The sequence below is a fragment of the Podarcis bocagei genome, assembly GCF_964188305.1.
Source record: "Podarcis bocagei genome assembly, chromosome: 12".
NCBI lineage: Eukaryota > Metazoa > Chordata > Lepidosauria > Squamata > Lacertidae > Podarcis > Podarcis bocagei.
Genome location: NC_138137.1, coordinates 25,696,684 through 25,717,574, shown reverse-complemented (window position 1 = coordinate 25,717,574; position 20,891 = coordinate 25,696,684). Strand labels below are relative to the sequence as shown.

The window sequence follows — 20,891 nt, the reverse complement described above, 5'->3', positions numbered from 1 at the left end:
CCACTAGTGATCTGGCAGAAGACACATTTCCCTATATGTAAAATCCAGCATAATAAAAAGAATGGTGGATGTGAACAGAGTATCCACTGTCACCGCAACCATAGAGAAACATGGATTGGGGATAATTCAGATGGAAATTCCCAGGTGTCAAAAAAGGTTATTTACATATGCTGCCACTGTGGCCCGTGTTTTGTCAGCCCCAAAATGGAAAACGAGCGAGGTCCCAACTAAAGAAGAACGGCAACTTAAGTTGATGGAATATGCGCAGCTTGCGAACTTAACATATAGAATAAGAGAACAAGAAGAAAATAAGGGAACACTGGAAAATGTTTATTGAATATATGGGGGAAATTGTGTACACCTGAAAACGTTGGCAGCATTAAGATAAATTCAACAGTGTAAATAAGTTTTGGTGGATGTAATAATGAAATATGTAAAATATGCAGGGATTTATGATATGCAGAATGAACCATGGAAAGAGAAGAAGGGAAGTCACTGATATTTGAAGGATGTTTAAATGAGTATTCTAAATTGTAAAACAGAAAATTAAATAATGATTATCTATCTATCTATCTATGAGAGAAATGCAGAGAAATTGGGAAGGGAAGAGTATCCCCATGTCGCCAAACCTCATATGGAAAAAAAGAACATTGACCAGGAGCATTAGATTGTTACTGAAAAACTGAAGTACAGGCTGCAAAACAGGGGTAGCTAATCTGTTGCTCTCCAGATGATGTGCGGCTCCAACTCACATCAGTCCCAGCTAGCATTGTCAAAGGCCAGCATCTGGAAAGCAGCACCTTGGATACTCCCTGCAGTAAAAAGAACTGAGGGCAGCATGCACTTTAGAAAGGACACAAGGAGCAAAAGCATAGAAGGATTCAGCAAAATGTCAAATAAAGACAGGCATTATGTACTTCGTATAATTCTTTTCCGCCCTCACATCTTGTTTTGCGCCACCTGAAAGACAGTTGCTAGAACGCTCCTTATCAGCTTCTTCTTCCCCACAATAAATCAACAGGCTTAAGCTCTGACTAAGATCACTTTCAAGCTATTACTACTGTTTTTTTAATGGATGAGACACAGTCATACGTACGGCAAGTTTGGATCGAAGAGTTAAAGCAGATTGTGCAACAAACCTGCTTTGAGAAATGGGGCCTTTGTGTTAAGTTAGTGGGAATGTGCGCTGGGAAGTATGAGAAAACAATTGCTTGATGCAAATGTCCTACGAACTCCCCACAAGCAAATCAGAATAAATGCTTGATGAACCACAGGCTCTGAATAACTTTCTGCACGTCCCTTGTGAAAATAAAGCAGGACAAGAAAGTGGTAGTGCCCCCGACACTTCATCAAATCAGGCTAATTGCTTGGTTTTACAAAACAAAAAGAAAAAAGAAGGAGGGAGGGAGGGAGGGTGGCAGCTCCAATTTTAATCCTTTTTAAAAAACCTTTTCCTGTTGTCCACCACAGAGAATTGGGCAGGTGTATCAATACCCCTCAATACACTTGTGTTGACTTGTCGAAATGCAACATCAGCAAGCATGGCCGATGGTTAGGGATGATGGGAGCTGTAATCCAACAACATTTGTATGGGGAAGGCTACTTCATAATTTCATTTTACACAGACTTTACCCATGCCAATGAAAGGTTCTTTAACCCCCCCAAGGGATCTGTCGGAGGTCCCTTCCAACTCTATAATTCTATGCTGCATTTTATAGATTTTGATTGGGAAGTAAGCAGCACACTTGGCTACCGTATTTTTCGCTCCATAGGACGCACCTGACCAAAAGACGCACCAAGTTTTTAGAGCAGGAAAATAAGAAAAAAAAATCTGACTCAAATGTTGTACTAAACTATTTAAAACAGCAAAGTGGGTGGCTCCTGTCCACTTTGCTGCTTTAAAGCAAGCCACGGTATGAAGAGATTGGAAAAAGGACAGACATTCCATTATAATGTAGCTGTTTTCATTATCACTGGGAAGTCAGTATTGGCAGCAGTCACAAAAATTAAAATTTGAGCATTTTACTGTTATTAATCAAGAATATTAATAGTCAGGGAGAGAAACCAGGGCTGTGCAAATGAGAAGTGCTTCAAGTATGGAGGAACAACAAAGAGATCAAATGATTGTGCTCCAGTTCCTAAATCTCTGAAGTTTTCTCAAAACAGGCATGGTTGTTTTGAAAGGAAGATTCAAAATGGGGTGACTCAGCAAAGAACTGAGGAGGAAAAGAGGGCAAATAAATAGCTTCCATTGAATAACAAGAGAACACAATGTTTTTGGTTTGGTATAGGTGGACTGTATTTGTAAGAATTTTTTTAATGAATTATAGATTTGGAGTGGAATATCAGTGCCTCTTTTCAGCAAGAAAGATTAGCTGCGAGGAACATGGTCCACACACAAACACACAGGATGTCCGGTTATAGTTGTGCAGTTTAATCTGTTCCTGAGCCAGATGCCTGCTCAGTTTTAGCTGAGCTCACTATTACTGGTTTGTGGAGATGCTTTGCATGCATTTATGACTATTTCTGCAAAACTGCTACTTGAGGAAATCCCCAAACTTAATATTTTTAAACTTCAAATGGAGCTCAGAATCCAGTTAGGCAATCCTTTGCAGGTGAATTAGGAGGCACTGAGAGACAGCAATTTGCTGCTCCTCCCCCCCCCCCCACACAAGCAGCCCAGGAACACACAGCCTTCCCTCTGCTTGCAAACCTTGTCGGGGCTTCAGGGGAAAGCAAACGCTATAGGCAGAGCAGTCTGGCTCCCCACCCCCACCCCCAAAGAGCAGCCCAGGAACACACAGCCTTCCCTCTGCTTGCAAACCTTGTCGGAGCTTCAGGGGAAAGCAAAAGCTATAGGCAGAGAGGTGTGGCTCCCCCCCCCAAAAGAGCAGTACAGGAACACACAGCCTTCCCTCTGCTTGCAAACCTTGCCGGGTTTTCAGGGGAAAGTAAAGGCTGTAGGCAGAGAGGTGTGGCTCCCCCCCCCCAAAGAGCAGCCCAGGAACACACAGCCTTCCTCTGCTTGCAAACCTTGCCGGGGCTTCAGGGGAAAGTAAAGGCTGTAGGCAGAGACGTGTGGCTCCTCCCCCCCCCAAAAGAGCAGCCCAGGAACACACAGCCTTCCCTCTGCTTGCAAACCTTGCCGGGGCTTCAGGGGAAAGCAAAGGCTGTAGGCAGAGCAGTCTGGCTCCCCCCCCACCCCCAAAGAGCACCCCAGGAGCGTGGGGCAAAGGCGCACAGCCTTCCCGCCGCTTGCAAACATTGCCGGGGCTTCAGGGGAAAGCGGAGGTAGCCGGCAGAGCACCGTGGCTCCTCCCCCCATCCCCGAAGAGCAGCCCAGGAGTGCACAGCCTTCCTGCTGCTTGCAAACGTTGCCGGGGCTTCAGGGGAAAGCGGAGGCAGCCGGCAGAGCACCGTGGCTCCTCCCCCCATCCCCGAAGAGCAGCCCAGGAGCGCACAGCCTTCCTGCTTCTTGCAAACGTTGCCGTTGCCGGGGCTTCAGGGGAAAGCGGAGGCAGCCGGCAGAGCACCGTGGCTCCTCCCCCCCATCCCCGAAGAGCAGCCCAGGAGCGCACAGCCTTCCTGCTGCTTGCAAACGTTGCCGGGGCTTCAGGGGAAAGCGGAGGCAGCCGGCAGAGCACCGTGGCTCCTCCCCCCATCCCCGAAGAGCAGCCCAGGAGCGCAGGGCAGCAGCGATTTGGCTCCAGGGACCACACATTCGCTCCATAAGACGCACAGACATTTTCCCTTCCTTTTTAGGAGGAAAAAAGTGCGTCCAATGGTGCGAAAAATACGGTAATTGAAACTGACGTCCTTAGCTTATCCACAAGCTTATCTGTAATATGTTTTTTTCTATTAAAAAAGAGTGTTTTCCACTCGACAGCTTTGCTGTTTTAGTTCTGATAATTTGGTCACTTAACTATCAAGAGCTATTTGATGTGTCAGGCCTTGGCACTACACATATTATTAAAATAACTCATTAAAGTCAACTGCATGTGGAACACTCGTCTCCATGAGCCTTAGCTACATCACTGATAGTTTTTTGTGGGCTTTCAAGTCAGTTACTAGGATTCTTAGATTTGGCCTTATGCAAGAGAAGCTCAGCATCAATAAGTAAGAAAGTAAATAGGTAAAGGACCCCTGGACAGTTAAGTCCCGTCAAAGGCGACAACCGGGTTGCAGCGCTCCTCTCTCTTTCAGGCCGAGGGAGCCGGCGTTTGTCCACAGACAGCTTTCCGGGTCATGTGGCCAGCATGACTAAACCGCTTCTGGCGCAATGGAACACCGTGATGGGAACCAGAGTACACGGAAACTCTGTTTACCTTCCTGCTGCAGTGGTACCTATTTATCTACTTGCGCTGGTGTGCTTTTGAACTGCTAGGTTTACCTTTATCAATAAATACACCATGATGGATCAAAGCATTCATGAAAGGAGAAGAGGTGCTGTTACCAAAGTAGGATGGGTAAAAACATATGTTTCTTGTTTGTTTGACAATGTCTAAAGCTTAATATGGTTCTATTTAATGGGAAAATCAATCAACCAATAGATTTGGTGTAATGCAATACACAGCAGTTACAGCCACGATTATGCCATAGAAAACATCACTACAACTCCTCATTTTTCCATTTCTTCACTGTTTGTGACCCAAAGGTTCTGTGGAATCCATGTTAGTATAGCCCAGCTGTTAACAAAAAAACAAACACACAACTCCCAATATTAAACCTCAGCTCCATCGTGTAAAAAGGTTTCATGTCCAATTCACTGCTGCCATTTATATCCAGACTCAATGCAAAGAGGCTTTCCATGGCGGGGGGGAAGGACACCACAAATAGTTGTTGTGAGCTGCTCTATGCTTCATTGCAAGGGTAGGAAGCCTGTGGATCTCCATGTTGCAAGAGTACAACTCCCTTCATCCTTGACCATAGGCCATGCTGGGGTGGGTGGGAGTTGGAGTCCAACTAGATCTGGAGAACCCATAAGCTCCCTACTCCTGCTTTACAACCACTAGAAGAGAGGTCTGGGGAGTAGGCAAGTTAAATTCAATCTGCTGCTCTCCAGATGTTTTGTACTATTATCAGTCCTAGCTAGAAAGGGAATTGACCATGGATGGTGAGAGTTATAGTCCAAAACATCTGGAGGGTTCTAGGTTAGACAAGACTGGCACAGTGGAACCTCAGTTTTTGAGCATCTCGGAAGCCAAATGATTTGGAACCTGAACGCCGAAAACCTAGAAGTACGGTTGCTTCCGTTTTCGAACATGCCTCAGAAGTTGAACGGCTTCCGAGGCGCATTTTCCATTTTCCCCCATTGACGTTGCAGCTAGCCCATTGCTCCTTGGGTTTCCGAACGTTTCAGAAGTCGAACGGTCTTCCAGAACAGAAAACCGAGGTTCCACTGTATAGGATGAGAAACAAACGATGTAAAGAAGTTGCATTTAATGATCCAGCACTGGGATTCTTTAACATTTTCTGTGCACCAGACTCAGCTCTCAGCTTCTGCACAGCCAATGGTAAGGGGAGAGGGAAGAAAGGAAGTCTGTAAATAGTAAGAGCTTGTCACTTTATAACTTAACAGTCCTGAACCAGAAGATTTTACAGCGCTAATGGAGCATCAGCAGACCAGTTCTGCCCCACCAGTGCAAGGGAAACTTCCTTGGCAGATGAGGCTTATTTCCTGAAGCTCTCTGCTTTCAACAGAGCTCAGTGGTGGTGCACAAGTTAAGCCACTGCCTGATATCCCTCAGGCTTTCAGTTCAAAACTGACGGGAGGCTAAAGTCCTGATACTGCGCCTAAGAACACAGCTCAGCCGTTCCTGCAGCTCAAGGAAGACAACTAATCTTTAGCAATCAGAAATATACGGTTGTGAAGGATAATTCACCAACAACATTCCATCCAAAACAGATCAATTGCATCTCTTGAAACTGAAAAATCAATGCATCCTCAAAACCCATTTTGCAAAACCTGGGCTTGGAACATCGTATTACAAACTCTAATATAAATATAATGTCATATGGTTCAGCTGCAAAATGAAATACATCCAGACAAAGGGTGGGCTAAAGTTTACTGGCTTCTCTAAAAGTAATTGAGCATTGTCTCTTCAAATGTCTTTTGCAGGCATGCATTATGAAAATAATGGATAAAAAAACCCAGCCACTGTTGGTAACATCTTTTAATTCTAAACAGTGAACTCCCACTTCTTCCCCTCCAGCCTCACTGCAACCCCAATACCTAAAGGATCATCTCTTTTCCTGCTTAGACTCTGTGCTCGTCATCTGAGACACACCTTTTGCTGTGTCCAAAATAAGTATGGAGAATGGGTGACTAGAGAATATGCCTTCTCTGTCTTTTCACTGAGCTTCCCAGATAGGAATGCTCCTATCCCAGATAGGAGTCTACTTTACTATGATTTCAGGGCTGCGTAAAAATGTTTTTAGCATCCTGGGCAGCTTCAGTGATATTGTTATTACAGTCACTCAATCCCTGGCCTTCCCAGGTAGGGCTGGGAAAGACTCCTGGGAGCCAGTGTGGTATAGTGGTTAAGAGTGGTAGACTCGTAATCTGGTGAACCGGGTTCGCATCCCCGCTCCTCCACATGCAGCTGCTGGGTGACCTTGGGCTAGTCACACTTCTCTGAAGTCTCTCAGCCCCACTCACCTCACAGAGTGTTTGTTGTGGGGAGGAAGGGAAAGGAGAATGTTTGCCGCTTTGAGACTCCTTAGGGTAGTGATAAAGCGGGATATCAAATCCAAATCCAAACTCTTCCTGCTGGAGAGCTGCTGCCAGTCAGTGTAGACAACAGTGAACTACACGGACCATTGGTCTGAGTCTGTAGGCGGCAGTTTCCTATGTTAATATGTTTTATCATGCTTCAGTGTATTAAAAATATCGTACATCATTTTAATACTTTTTTTTAAAAAAGTGTAAATTAATACACAAGTCTAATAAATCAAATCACTTGTTCAGAACTGAAGTCTATGCACATCATCCTGATCAACAATCAGAGTAGGTTCTGGAATTGCCACTTTGATGACAACATCACACAGACAGCCCCTAAAAAGTGAGCAAACAGTTGTTCTCCTGCCTGTTTCTTTTGAACATTCACAAACGCCACTTAAAAATAAAAAATAAAAAATGGAACAGTAGCAGAGTTTCTGCAAATGAAGAAGCTAGTGCAAACCCTTCCATCTTTTTTAAACTTTTCATCAGGTTGAGCCCTATTTTCCACGTCTCTCCTCTTCACGCACCTCCATTATAATTCTTTATGGATAGTGCTGTTTTAAAAAGATGTGTTTTGTTTTTTAAAGATTTTAAAATCCGCACGAAATCAAAGAAGCATTTTGGCAGGAATCTAAAAAATATATATTTAAAGAATTAACTCACAGCTAAAATTGTGCCCTTGCGTATATTTTTATTCCCCCCCCCCAAAAAAAAAATACGGTTATGCTATGCCTACTACTGTGGACAGAACGTAGTGGTGGTGTAAGAACACACAAAGCATAATATTCAGAGTGTGGAAAAGATGTCCATGGGAAGCCCACAAGCTGCACCTGAGTAATCCCGTCCCTGTCATTTCCAGCAACTAGCATTCAAAGACATCCTGCCTCTGACTGGAGGTACACCATAGCCACTATTGACAGCAGCCATTAGGGCTAGCACCATTGATCGTTTTGTCCTCCATGAATTTCTATAATCCTCTTTTAAAACCATCTATCTAAGTTGGCGGCTGTCACAGCCCTTGCATGCATTCTCTGCTGCCTCTTGTGAATGTGGTGTTATTGTGAGTCTCTGTGTTATCAGTGAAAAAAGTACAAAGGAAGCACTACTGGCACAGCACTATGTGCCAACAAGGTCATTAATTTTCAATCTTTCCTCCCTTCCAAGTCATAACATAGTACGTTCCAAAGTTTAATCGCGAGGTGCTCACTTGCACCACCTGTTTACTCAAAACGTCAGTCCATGTTAAATCAGCCTACCAATTTCTATCTGGCTTCTCAAAAAGTATTACATAAGATCAGACTAAGTTATTGTGCTAGTCAAAATTTAGAGAGCATGTTGTTAGCAACACAGCCCTGCTTCCTTCATAGCCGCCATCTACCTGCTACGATTTATAAATATATTTCTGTTCAGTTTTATGGAAATCGCAGTTGCAAGTGCCAGAAAGACGTTCAAGCAAAAAGGTAAACTTGGCTACTGGCAGGGAGACTCTGCAGCTCCAGCGATGCTTTGCGATTTCACCTTATTCTTCCAAATATCAAGAACCTGGCAGGATGATGGCGCATTGGCATATTATAGCACTTTTTCCCCCAGTAGCTTTTGAGAGATGTGCTTTTCAGGCTGATGAGCAGTGTTGAAATATTCTACTTCAGCTATTTACAAAACAGAATGCAAGTTGTGTCTCATGACACGTGGTGTGTGTGTGTGTGTGTGTGTGTGTGTGTGTACGCACGCGCAAAAGCTGTAATGGAAGGAACTATAGAAAACTAGTTAGAGACACAAAACTGTTCAGCGACACCAAAGAAAAGGACAGGACAACTTTTGCTAACAAAACTCTAGCAGTGGAAGGGCAGCAACTCGGCTGTCAGCAAAAAGCACCAAAAACATGCTTGGAAATAAAACTGTTCTATGGGAAGTATGCACAATAATTCATGTCACAACAGATGAGTCATAAGCACAGGAAAAGGAGCAGCTGAATGGGGTGGAAAAAAGAAGCAGGGTATTGGTTGGGCTGAGGTGGGGGAGAGAAGCAGCAAGCAGCTTTGCAGAAGGACAGGGAAGCTATACCCACCTTTGCCAAACCAGGGCAGAAAAATCTATACCCACCTTTGCCAAATCAGGGCTGGATTTTGCATTAGCTGCTGAATCAAGAAGCACAGATTCGGCATGTATTCTGCGTAACCGGTCTTTAAGATCTGTGTTTTGTGCTATGGCCTGAAATGTTTAAGACAAAAAAAAAAAGTACATTTGGGCTATTAAGGTGTCTCAGCTGATCTTATATGGTTGCCTTTATGGTTCAAAACACAGACAGCTTAGTGCTCTAAAAATATTTGAAAGGGGGGGAAAACAACCCCACATGTTTCTTTATGGGTCTTTTTGCACCGTCAATTAATTCAAAGAGTTTCTCCTTTCCTCTAAAGTAAAGAGTAGATTTAGGTGACGAGAAGTTGCACTTTAGCTGCTTAGAAACTTACTGTGCTACATATTTTATACTAATTTCTAGACACAAAAAGTGTGGTTAACATTGGGCTTAAGCGAAACTATTGTATTCCTATTGCACACTGTAACATTTAAAGTGGTTCTTGTGTGCTCTGTCTCACCTGAAGACATTGAAATTCGCCTTTGTAATGTACGAAGGTAGGAGACATAGCAAGTGACTTTAGATAAGGCCCTTCATTAGATACTTGGTAAATACACACACACACACACACACACACACACACACACACACACTTTTCTGGGTTATATCTTCGTCTCAAACCATTGCAACACCCATTTCCTCACATTCCTTTGCTTCCTTAGAATGGAATATGACTAACTACTTTGGAATTTACATTGGCTATTTATTTTCTACACAGGGTTCTCTGTTGCAGATCACCACACACCAAATAACCAAACATCTACCAGTGAGCACTTACTGTGCTTTGCATTAGAAAACTGTAATGGGCATTATAGCGTCTGGGTGAAAATGTCACTTACAAGGTGACTTTTCTCCTGTCAATCTTCAAATTTAGACCAGTTAAAGGAGACCGGAGAAGACAATGGGTTAAAAGCGTAAGACCTACTAACGTCTAAACCAGCCCTGCTTCTATAGAAAAGTTCTAGTGGCCTTGGCATGTAGCCAAACCCATTACAAAGCCCGTGAAAGACAGGAAAAGCACTCTCAGATGGTAATAACGAACTGACATTAAAACTGATTTATGAATAACCAGGGCAAGATCAAACATGCCTCTTCAGCAAGTGGGAGTAAACACTTGCTTTCCTCAAACAGAATATGTTTTTTAGGGCAAGCATGACGAATCACTTGAGAATTTATATTTTTAAATTATTCTACTTAGCTTTAAAAAGAAAGAAAGACATATTTTGAATGAAACTAAGGGCTCGCCCACACTTCTGCTTCTGGACAAGTAGCGCTAACTCAGCTGGCTAGAGATTAATGCTGATCATGCCAAGGTTGTGGGTTTGATCCCCGTACGGGGCAGCTGCATATTCCTGCATTGCAAGGGGTTGGAATAGATGATCATCGGGGTCCCTTTCTACTCTAGGATTCTATGAGCCAATGTAGTTCTATGAGTAGGTACAAGTGGTTTTGACTTTCCCCCAGAAAGCCTGCTCTTTAGTGCTAAATCGAAACCAACAGCAACCCACAGAAAACCCGGTTGCCATTTGCTCCGATTCAATGAAAAACCACTTTGTCCCCAGAATGGCAAATGTCCTGAGATCTTCAGAGCTAGGATGATACCTCAACTTGATGGAAAAGTTAAAAACATCTGAATTTTCCAAGTGTGTATGTCTGCCCCTCCTTTACTGATAAAATCAGGTGAGGCAAAAATTGGTTAATTAAGACTTTTGCTCTGATCTTTAAGGGGTCATTTCGAGCCCAAATGCATCTAGATAAAAAGGGACCAGTTCCCTTTAGGATTGCAGCTTAACTGTAATATCAAGTTGTTGTTCTTAAAAATAAGCCCGATCCCTGGATTTTCATTGGTACTCCAGTGCATGAGGAGGTCAAGTTTAATCCTACTTGATGAAAAGTGACCCATGTGCTGCAAGAGGCAATGGAAAAAAACTCCCACTGGCACTAGGAAGACTTTCCCCCTTCAGACTCACTGCCACAACAGGATCACATCGGCAGGGTCCTGGCTGGGGAGAGAAGGGTTAAACCTTTTCTCCCTGGGCACTAGTCCTGATGCAAATCACTCCTCCCCCACAGATTAAATTTTTTAAAAAACCAACCTGTTTCAGCTGCAAGCTATGTTATTAACCAATGTGTAGTCCTAAAATCCCCTGGGCTCTCAAGTTGCTCAGTTTAGGACCTGGCAACCTTAAATGGCCCATTAATGTGGTCTGATCTATATTCAGCTACAGACTAATCTTAGCTCAGGGGAAATGTGTCAGGGGCTGGATCCCAGGGTGGAGTCAAATGTGGGCATCTCTCACATTCACAAGCACCATCCCTATCAATCTGTCTCAACAAGAACACCCCCTTGATCCACCAGCTACTCCCGTGGTTCCCAACGTGGGGCACACACCCCACAGGGGGTCAACTTGATTTTGGGGGGGGGGCAATTCGAGAATGACTTATTAACAGTTAATGGTCTTTTAGGCTTCCTCCACGTGAATAGGAATTCACTTCCTATTCCTGATCCTGATTCCCACCCCCTCCCCGGTGACATATAATTCTTATTATTCAAAAATTCACTTTTTGAATAATAAGAATTATATGTCACCGGGGAGGGGGTGGGAATCAGGATTTTAGAGATGCTTAAGTCGGGCATGGCCAAAAAAAGGTTGGGAATCCTTGATCTACTCAGTCTCCTTTATGCACACACACACAATTCTCTGTCTGTCTGTCTCTCTGTGCATCCATCCATCCATCCATCCATCCATCCATCCAACTAGCCATCCATGTACCTTCATACCTACTTACCTAAACACACAAAATACACACACTGCAATTGGAGTTTTTCCACCAGTGCACATAACAGATCTAGAATGATCCCCAGGCCTTGCATTGGCAAAAAGGGAATTGAGCTGTGGGATCCCTTTCATCATGGGGTTGTTTTTTGACAATGCAAATCCGCAGGCGTGGGGCCCCCCTAATCTGGACTGAGATCCTAGCAGAGAGGAAAGGTTTAGAGCCCTTCTATCACCTACCTCAGCTTCCCAATCCACATCTGGTTTACTACTACTATTATGCCCCTGCTTTTCCTTTCTCTCAGTAGCCAGAAGGGAGTTGAGTCCTGGTGGCTGGGTGGAAAGCATTCCACTCACGGGTCAGAGGATCCCCATCCTGTCTCCATATTTTATTTTATTTTTGAGATAGTTGGAGATGCTCCATACTCTTCTCAAGATAATAAATTTTACTCTTTCGCCCATTCTATCTCATGTCCCATCTTTAGGCACTTTTACATATACAGAATGAAATTTCAAAGGAACTCGATGTTGCTATTAAAGAAGCGGCAAAGGAAAATGCCATGGCATTTGTTGTTTCAGGCTTTTAATAACCTTAGATGTCAACAAGAAGCTATGAATGTGGAGGCAATGCTGAAGCCCTCCTTTAACACTTGTAAATCAAGATACCGCATTCTTCTATCAATACCCGCCCCTGCCCCCCAGACACACACAATTTAAAATATGTTTTAAAATCTGTCAAAACTGTCCAGCAGTAAACAGGGACTTTGGCTCCCTGTCTGGTGCCAGTTCTATTTACTGAACTGTGATAGTTCTTTGGGGAGAAAGAGCTCAAAATACACCTAACATTTACCAGAGTATTAGAATTATTGAGCGCCCAACATGAAACCCAACGCACTCCATTTTCCTGAGCAAAATCACAGCCCTTCCTTCTGTGGCCTTCGAAACCAGTTAGTAGTTAAGGGGGATGGGTCTCCTTCCCTACGCCGGTAATCCAAGCATCCATTTCTCATCAGGCATCAATTCTTTCCTATGTGGCTGGGAGTAATGCCAGAGGACCACTTTCATTAACTGCTTTTGAATTGTATCCTCTCGTTCCTGGGGGCATTTGGCAGGGTCAATCGTGTTTACACTTTTTTTGCCAAGCGCTTCCTCCCTAGCATTTCCTGGAGACGTTTAGCTATAGTCAATATTTCTTCTAGGAATACATCCAGGTGTTTCAAGGCCATTTCTTGTCTGTGACTTGTCAGACCAAACACTGTCTGCATGTGTTTACATGGCCAAAAAACAAGCTGCAATAAGGCGCGTTCAGCAGCTTGAAACAGTATTCCAAGGCCTGTTTCGGACTCCCAAACCATTTCGGAGGTAAACCATTGTTGATGGTAACTGATCTGCTCGCACTGACAAGCTATAGCTACTATGAACCAAGGATAAAGGAGTGAATACGAGTGAACTTTGCGTATATTTGTGTGCAGGGTAGAGTGTTCAGGATCAGCACCAACAGGTATCTGGCAAGGTTTCCAGTTACTACTGTCTCAATAATGGCAGACTTTGTTTGTGAAAGAGTAAGAGAAGGAAGAATACAATACTCTTTTCTGAGATAAGAAAGAAAAGGAAGGTGCTCATCTTCCCTCCCATTATGTTTGGACAGAGAAAAGCAAACCAACGAAATCTGCTTGACCGAGTGTCTTAAATAGACAGCACCAAACACCAAGTGTTAAAACATTCAGGAAAAATATGTAGTATGAAACAACATTTACTAGTAGGACTTCATCACTGTGACTCGTGGCTGTGAATTCCGTTAAGTTACATGACGTGTTGCAGGAAAAAATGTCTGCAGTATTGCTTCCTAACACTGCCTGAACTCAATTTTCTTGCGCAGAAAGGCACAGGAGAGAGGAAATAACTCCAGAGCATGTCCAACTGCAGCAAACGGCAGGGAAGAGAGTGATAACTGCTCGGGGTTCGAAATCCACCCATGCCTTGTGCCTGCTTTGTTGTCCGGAGAATATTCTCACCTCACATCACTAGTTGTCCTAGGGCCTAGGCAAATTATATCTAGTTCCACGCTCACTGTTGCTCCTCTCTGCAGACATAATGCCCCTGATCTTGGAAGCTCAATTTAGTTATTATGGCTGATAGAATCTACCTATGGGTGGAGATTTTAGTAGAGAGGCTTTTGATAAGACGGAGCAGAAAGAAGTTTCTTAAGAAGTCTGTGTGGGACTTGCAGCATTCCTGCTTTGGGGGGAGAAACCATCTGCAACTGACAACCCCTGTGTATTTTGCTGGTTCAGGCACAAATACCAGCTTGCCAAGGCTGGGCAGAGCTGAAAGGAGAAACAGGCAGCTGAAAGGTTGTACTTCCAACAGAGTTCCGTAAAATGTGGCTGAATAGTTTGACACTCAGCCTGAGTTTTTATTCTAGGAAAAATCCCCGAACACATTTTTAAAGCTCTTCACAAAAGCCAAGGTATTGTATCCAGAACAAGAGTGTACAGCAATCAAGACCTGCAGGATGCAGAATATTTAAGCCAGAAAAATGGGACGCAGCATTAGCGCACGATTACTGTGCCGTGAATTTAATAGTACTGTGTTTTAAAATGATTTTATAACTCCATTTCGTGGGACCTTTGGAGAACAGTAATCTTCCTGTACATACAGTAACACTTTTATGCACTCTATGGCTGTTTTTATTCTAGAAAGCAAGTAAAATTCTAATGTTGCTTGTTGCCGTTTTCTCATCCATCTTTACAAAAGTCAGTGGCTAAAATGGCTAAGAAACTGAACTAGTGCTAGGAAGTGATGTTCTCCGATTCATGCCTGGCCTATAAATGTGGCAGCATAAAGAGGGAATAAGAGTCATGAAGTGGTAGATGCACAGCATCCCTTCAGATAGGGAGTGCTATCTTTTAAAAAATGTTCTTCTCTGCACAACCATTTCCAAGCCAGCAGAAAACTAGAGGACTGGTCTAGAACCCCTTTTCCTGGTGTACTTGTTTTTTTTATTTGCTTCAATGACATACCTAAGGGGAGCATGAAAAAGGGCTCACCCCCTTCAAACTGGATCTACAGGATCCTACCAGTTCATCCTGCTCCATGCAAAGGCCTAAGGTGCAGATAAATCCAAATGCTTGCAACCTTAAAAGTGTTCAGAAAGCAACTACCAAATGAGCAGTAGCTGCCACTCTGCATCTACTCCAGCTGAATATGCATTTCTGTCAAGTTAACCGGTCCTTGATTCATTCCTGCCTTCCAACTACAAGTGCACGCCATATGTTCTAACCTAGGAGAGCAGCAGATGCCGTTCTTTCCCCTGTCAAAGCTAACAACCCTTAACCTGATGACTCACACCACAGACAGCCCAAGCAGAAGGTATTCTGAAGCCAAACTTCACTGCTAATCACTTCGAGATGCCTCCTGGGAAGAAAGCCACGCACGTAATAAAAATACATAAAACAGTAAGTCATCTTCTCATATTCCCCAGGTCTCAGGCTGGTTTCCAACGCAGGACCTAAGCTGTAAGCCAACATCGTAGGTTTGCCAAGAGAACAGAGCAAGGAGAGCAGGTGAATGCTGGAATGTCATTGAGCATCTAAGGAAGAAGAGTAATCTGGTTTTAAGCTTCAGCTTGTTTAGCGGCAGTAGCATCAAGTTAGCAAAAACCTCGCCTGATTTTGTTATCACAAAAAGAAAGTGTGAAATGCATTCTACCCAACACATAGCATCGCAGACAGGGCACATACTAAAAAATCTTCACAATAAAAGTAAAACAGCCTTTTAAAGCCCTAAACGGCCTCGGTCCTGTATACCTGAAGGAGCGTCTCCACCTCCACCATCCAGCCCGGACACTGAGGTCCAGTGCCAAGGGCCTTCTGGCGGTTCCCTCGCTGCGAGAAGTGAGGTTACAGGGAACCAAGCAGAGGGCCTTCTCGGTAGTGGCGCCTGCCCTGTGGAACGCCCTCCCAGCAGATGTCAAGGCAATAGACAACTATTTTACTTTTAAAAGACAACTGTTTAGGGAAGTTTTTAATGTCTGATGCTGTATTGTTTTTAATATTCAGCTGGAAGCTGCCCAGAATGGCTGGGGAAACCCAGCCAGATGGGCAGGGTATGAATAATAAATTATTATTATATTATTATTTTAAAAATGAACTACACCTACATGGACTTTGAGAAATACTCAGTTTAATCTGTTGTTGACTAATTCCCCACAATTTCTAAAAACTACTTTATAGGTACTGAGTAAGTTTATTAATATTTATACAATGCCCACATATTGCTTGCCTAGAGTCTTTGAGTTATAGGGGACCTCTAGTGCTCAATGCAGAAAATCCAGAGTTTGCGTTTCCTCCATAAGCCAGCTTCTGCATGAAGACTGTGGAAGAGTGAGCAAGAGCCCACCACCCATCTTGGTCATGGGCCCTATTGCCGAACAAGTAAGAAACTAAGGCTGAAAAATCCATCACTGGTACACCTGATATCGGGGAGGAGAAGGAGAACTCTGAACCTAAACCTCCACTTGCTTTGCAGCTATACTCATTGGTGAGAAAGGCTTTGGGAGCAAACCCCAAGGAAAAATCCCTACCCGTTGCCTTGTGGGATATTTTGGGGAGACAAAAGGGTTAAGGAGTAAACCCTACATAAATCTGGAGTGGAGTCCCTAAGATGGTTGGATGGCGCCTTGTACGTCTCCTTCTTCCAACTCCTATAGCCAAGTGGATGCCAAATGTATTGCTCTGCTTTCCTTTGGCCCACAAGCAAAACTGGGGTGGGTGGGTCTTGCCATCTGGACAGCCCAGGACCTCCATACACTCTGCCCAGGCTTGTGCTCACTTCAGTGCTGCCAACACAGCAAAAACAATGCTGGAGGCAGCAGTTATGAGTAACTGGTCTCTGCAGCCACAACAGGCGCTGTGATTCTCCAGCAGTTTAACTTCACCCCTGGAAGTGCACTCCATTGTCTCTCGAGACAGATGGATTCCAACAATGGACATACTTGGTTTAGTCTACTTTACCCCCCCCCCAAAAAAAATCTCCCTGTGCATTATAAAGCTGCCTTGAGTTCTGTCACCTGATCCCATGGCCCAGAAAAATAGCAGACTCAGCCAAGAAGCAGAACACACACCAGAGCTATGCAGATAGTTCTCAGTATCTCTCAATGAACTATATAAAGCAAAGGAAAAAGGGCTAAAATCCGAGCCGCGGTTAAGTGTGTTGGGAACACACTCTGGACATAATCAGATTCATGTCTCAAGTAGCCCATATTGTTGCTTTCAACTACTCTACTTCTCATTCCGCCATGTAGCAGAAAGACTGTCGTTCATTCCCACAAGGAAAAAGGAAAGAACTTGGGACACAACATTGCTGAAGATGCAAGACCTCCCCACACGATGCGTAGAGGAGTCTTTCCCAACCAGGTGCCCTCAAGTTGTTTTGGACCACAACTCCCATGATCCTCAACTATTAGCTGTGCCGGCATGATTTGTAGTCCAAAATCTCTCAAGGACCCCAAGTTGGGGAAGGTTGGTTTAGGGGTTTGCAACATAAATCTGTATGTTCAGCACACAGACAAACATCGTGTCTCCCTTGAACACCCCTTAGACATACAACGTTGTTCATATGCAACCTGGCACTCCAATGATTGACAACTCATGACCGAAAGAAATGAATATGCACACATCAAAAGGCTCAGGTCACGAAAGGCTCCTCATGCATTCGATGGCATTCCATCGGTCTTATTCCAGTGAGTTCTAAACACAGGCAAAGATCAAACCAAGACGAGATAAGCAAGTGATTTATGAGGCATGCCTCTGAACATCAGAGCAATCAATGTGGGTCACTTACAGATGATAAGGCATTCTTCAGTCCAGCTATTTGCGCAGATGGAGATGAGGCTGAATCATGTTCAAACATCTGCTGCAGCTTCTCTCTCTCCGTCGAGATCGTACTGAAAGCCGACTTTAAGGTGAAGTACACTACAGAAAATAGTCAAAGTTATAGAAATGACACAAGGGCAAAATGTGTGCCGAAGAGCAGCTGGAGAGACAAACACAGCATGGCAAAAAGCGAGAATGAAAACATTTCTATTGCTGATTACAGAAGTGCTTTGCAAGATTTTAATGTAAAAGGGGTTGGGGAAATACAGATTCATAAAATAAACACACATACACACAAAATCCACAAGGTAATGCAACTGTGGGCAATGATTATGATTATTTGCTCATGACCAGATAAGCCTTGTATTTCATTACTCACTTGGCAGCTTTAATGCATTTCATGCAGGTGAGTGAGCAGGCTGGCAGAGAAGCAACAAATCGCTCCAGCCCACCAGCCTGTTCCCTCGGTGGTCAATAGGGAAATGCAAGAGCTGACACAAGAGACAAAGCAATCCATCCCTCCTTTGCAATTGGTAGCTCAAGTTTCCATGCTGGCTAGAGAAGAGATGGTTTTCCGTCTTCTACGGACAGTATGGAAATGCAACCTACTATTTATTTATCTTGCTGCTTCACACAATTTTCAAAACAGCGGGAAATCCACAATTTAAAAACCTCAGAGCATGAGAAGAGCTCTCTCTGCTGGATCAGACCCAAGGCCCATCTAGTCCAGCACAAGATGCCAGCCTATGGGACCTGGGTGCAAGCAGGACCTGGGTGCAACAGTGCTTTCACCCCTTGTGAATCCCAGCAACTGATTTACAGAGGCCTGCTGCCCCCGACACACCACTAGGCATGAGGCTTCTTAGCAGGCTAATAGAAGTCCTGCAGCTTAGTAACTTTTGTGGGCTTGTTTGCAAGGCTTCCCTACTGATCTAATAACTTTCGTATCTGTATTTGGCACTATATTTGGAGTTATCCCACTCTATCCTCTGTGGGATAGGGTTAAGCTGAGATATCGCAGCCGAGTGGGGATTGGAGCCTAGGTCCAACACGAACTGCTGCGCCAGGCTGCTTCTCAGCAATATAAAAAACAGTGAAAATGAATTTTAAGAGCACTGAGCTTCGGTGTGTTCATTTTCTAAACAACAGAATACAAATGAACAGGAAGTAAGGAATGCAAAGCTCAGGGTTAGGTTAGTTATTTTCATGTCATGTACATCTGCAGCCTTGAGCAAAAAATAACTTGACATGTTATCACTGCAAGATACCAGGAAATATGTAACACCAGCTAATGGTGGGCCTGCACGACGTTACTACCGATTGCTTAATTGTAACCTTGTCACTGAGCATTTTTCCCAGCTGAAGTCAATGTTCAAAGTCACCATGTAATGACAGCTACAGGGCTCTAGGTCACAGTTTCAGTCCTTATATGAATGTGTTAACCTGAATCCTTTGTAAGAGGGACAGACTACAAATGTATACTAACGACGATACAGGGAGGGATGGCAGCAGGAGGAACCAAGATACCTCTGAGGCACGACTTCTCTGGGTGCATAATTAAGTATTTCATCATTATGCTGATGGCAAGTAAAGGTAAAGGACCCCTGGATGGTTAAGTCCAGTCAAAGGCGACTATGAGGTGCGACACTCATCTCGCTTTTCGGGCCGAGGGAGCCGGCGTTTGTCCACAGGCAGCTTTCTGGGTCATGTGGCCAACATGATTAAACCGCTTCTGGCACAACGGAACACCGTGACAGAAACCAGAGCGCACAGAAACGCCGTTTACCTTCCCGCCACAGCGGTACCTATTTATCTACTTGCACTGGTGTGCTTTCAAACTTCTAGGTTGGCAGAAGCTGGGACAGAGCAACGGGAGCTCACTCTGTTGCGAGGATTTGAACCACCAACCTTCTGATTGGCAAGCCCAAGAGGCTCAGTGGTTTAGACCATAGCGCCACCCATGTTCCCCTATGCTGGGATAGCTCAATTGGTAGAGCAAGAGACTCTTGATCTCTAGGCGGTGGTTTTGAGTCCCATGTTGGGGGGAAATATTCCTGCACTGCAGGGAGTTGGACTTGATCATCCTTGGGGTTCCCTTCCAACTCTACAGTTCTGTGATTCTGCACAAACACAGCTTCACCACCTAACCCTGAGCAAAGCCTGAACTAAATAATGGATTTAATAATACATAGCAACATGGGGATTTAAAGCAGCTTCAAAAGCCAGAGTTTTACCTACAAAAAAGATGGTATGAGGTGTGAGGTCACGGAATATTTTCTGTGATTAATGAAATGTGTTTTTTTTTTAAAAAAATCCTTTTTATAAAAGACTTGAATAATTATCTCTGTCATTTCCAAAGTTCCCTTTCCCTTTACAACTAGAACACTGTTAAAATGAATGCAGGTGGTACGATTTAGCAGACATACTAATAACATGTGAGCTGCTGGTTTATTTATTAATCTTGCAAAAGAGCTGACTAGTGCCAGCTTGAGCTGGCCTCATAGCGCCTTAAAAAGATCCCCCCCCCCCTCTTCGGCATCCACTAAAAATAGGTTACTACCATAGCAACCCCCTTACATCACAAATGCCAACTATAAAATTCAGGAAGCTGCATTCAACATCTGTACACATAAACCAGATGCAATATACAGCTGCATTTTCAGATAAAGACTTTCACAACTGCTCTTCAGGTTAGAAGATTCCCTAGACTTACATAAACAGTTCAAAAATGGATTAGATTGCCACAAATATTCATGACGGGTGCTGGATGAAGGCCAGCTTCAGAGAATTATGATGAATGGGGAGGATTTGCAAAATGGACCTAAGCGTTCTTTTCTAGATGCCTCCTTAATATGCGCGCATACATAAAGTTATGCATTAATTCAGATAAGGCTGAAAGAAACAATAATTAGTCTGGTTCAAGCTGTTCAAAAGAAGGTCCAAAGCTCAAATCACAATTCCATACTTCGATAACTCTTTCATTGTGCAAGAGGCATTTTAAAAGCAACTGAATTCTTACAACATTAACTGCACACCACTTTTTTACTGGATTTATCACAAACCCCACCTCTAACTTCCATGTTGTTGTGGGTTTTTTTAAAAAAAATTGTCACTGAGCAAAATCCCATTTACCTTTGTGTGCTATGTGACACAAGTCCTCTTGCATTTTAGAGAATTCCGATGTTGTTTCGGAACCATTAGAGTAAATTTTCTCTTCGCCAAAATCTAATGTGGATAAATTGGGGTTGGAAGCGTGCAGTCTCAATGGAGCAGAAAGAACAGTTGGTACCTATAAGGAACACACACCGGCGGTGCGATATTAGTACAAAGGTTCCAGGTTGCCAGCAACTTACATTCAAGATTCAGAAAGGAAGGGAAAG

The 20,891-nt window shown here is 43.8% G+C and overlaps 1 protein-coding gene across 6 annotated transcripts in view; it reads right to left on the bottom strand.

Moving 5' to 3' along the window:
• OSBPL3 (oxysterol binding protein like 3) overlaps window positions 1–20,891 on the bottom strand; it is a 94,887-nt gene that overhangs the window by 15,749 nt on the left and 58,247 nt on the right. For 4 of the 6 annotated variants that reach the window (XM_081164442.1, XM_081164444.1, XM_081164443.1 and 1 more), the window contains 3 exons: window positions 20,644–20,800; window positions 17,480–17,610; window positions 8,825–8,932 (listed from right to left, as the gene is read on the bottom strand). In XM_081164442.1, coding sequence (XP_081020568.1) covers window positions 8,825–8,932; window positions 17,480–17,610; window positions 20,644–20,800 — 396 coding nt within the window. The remainder of the gene's footprint in view (window positions 1–8,824; window positions 8,933–17,479; window positions 17,611–20,643; window positions 20,801–20,891) is intronic. The other 2 variants (XM_081164445.1, XM_081164447.1) reach the window with 1 other exon arrangement.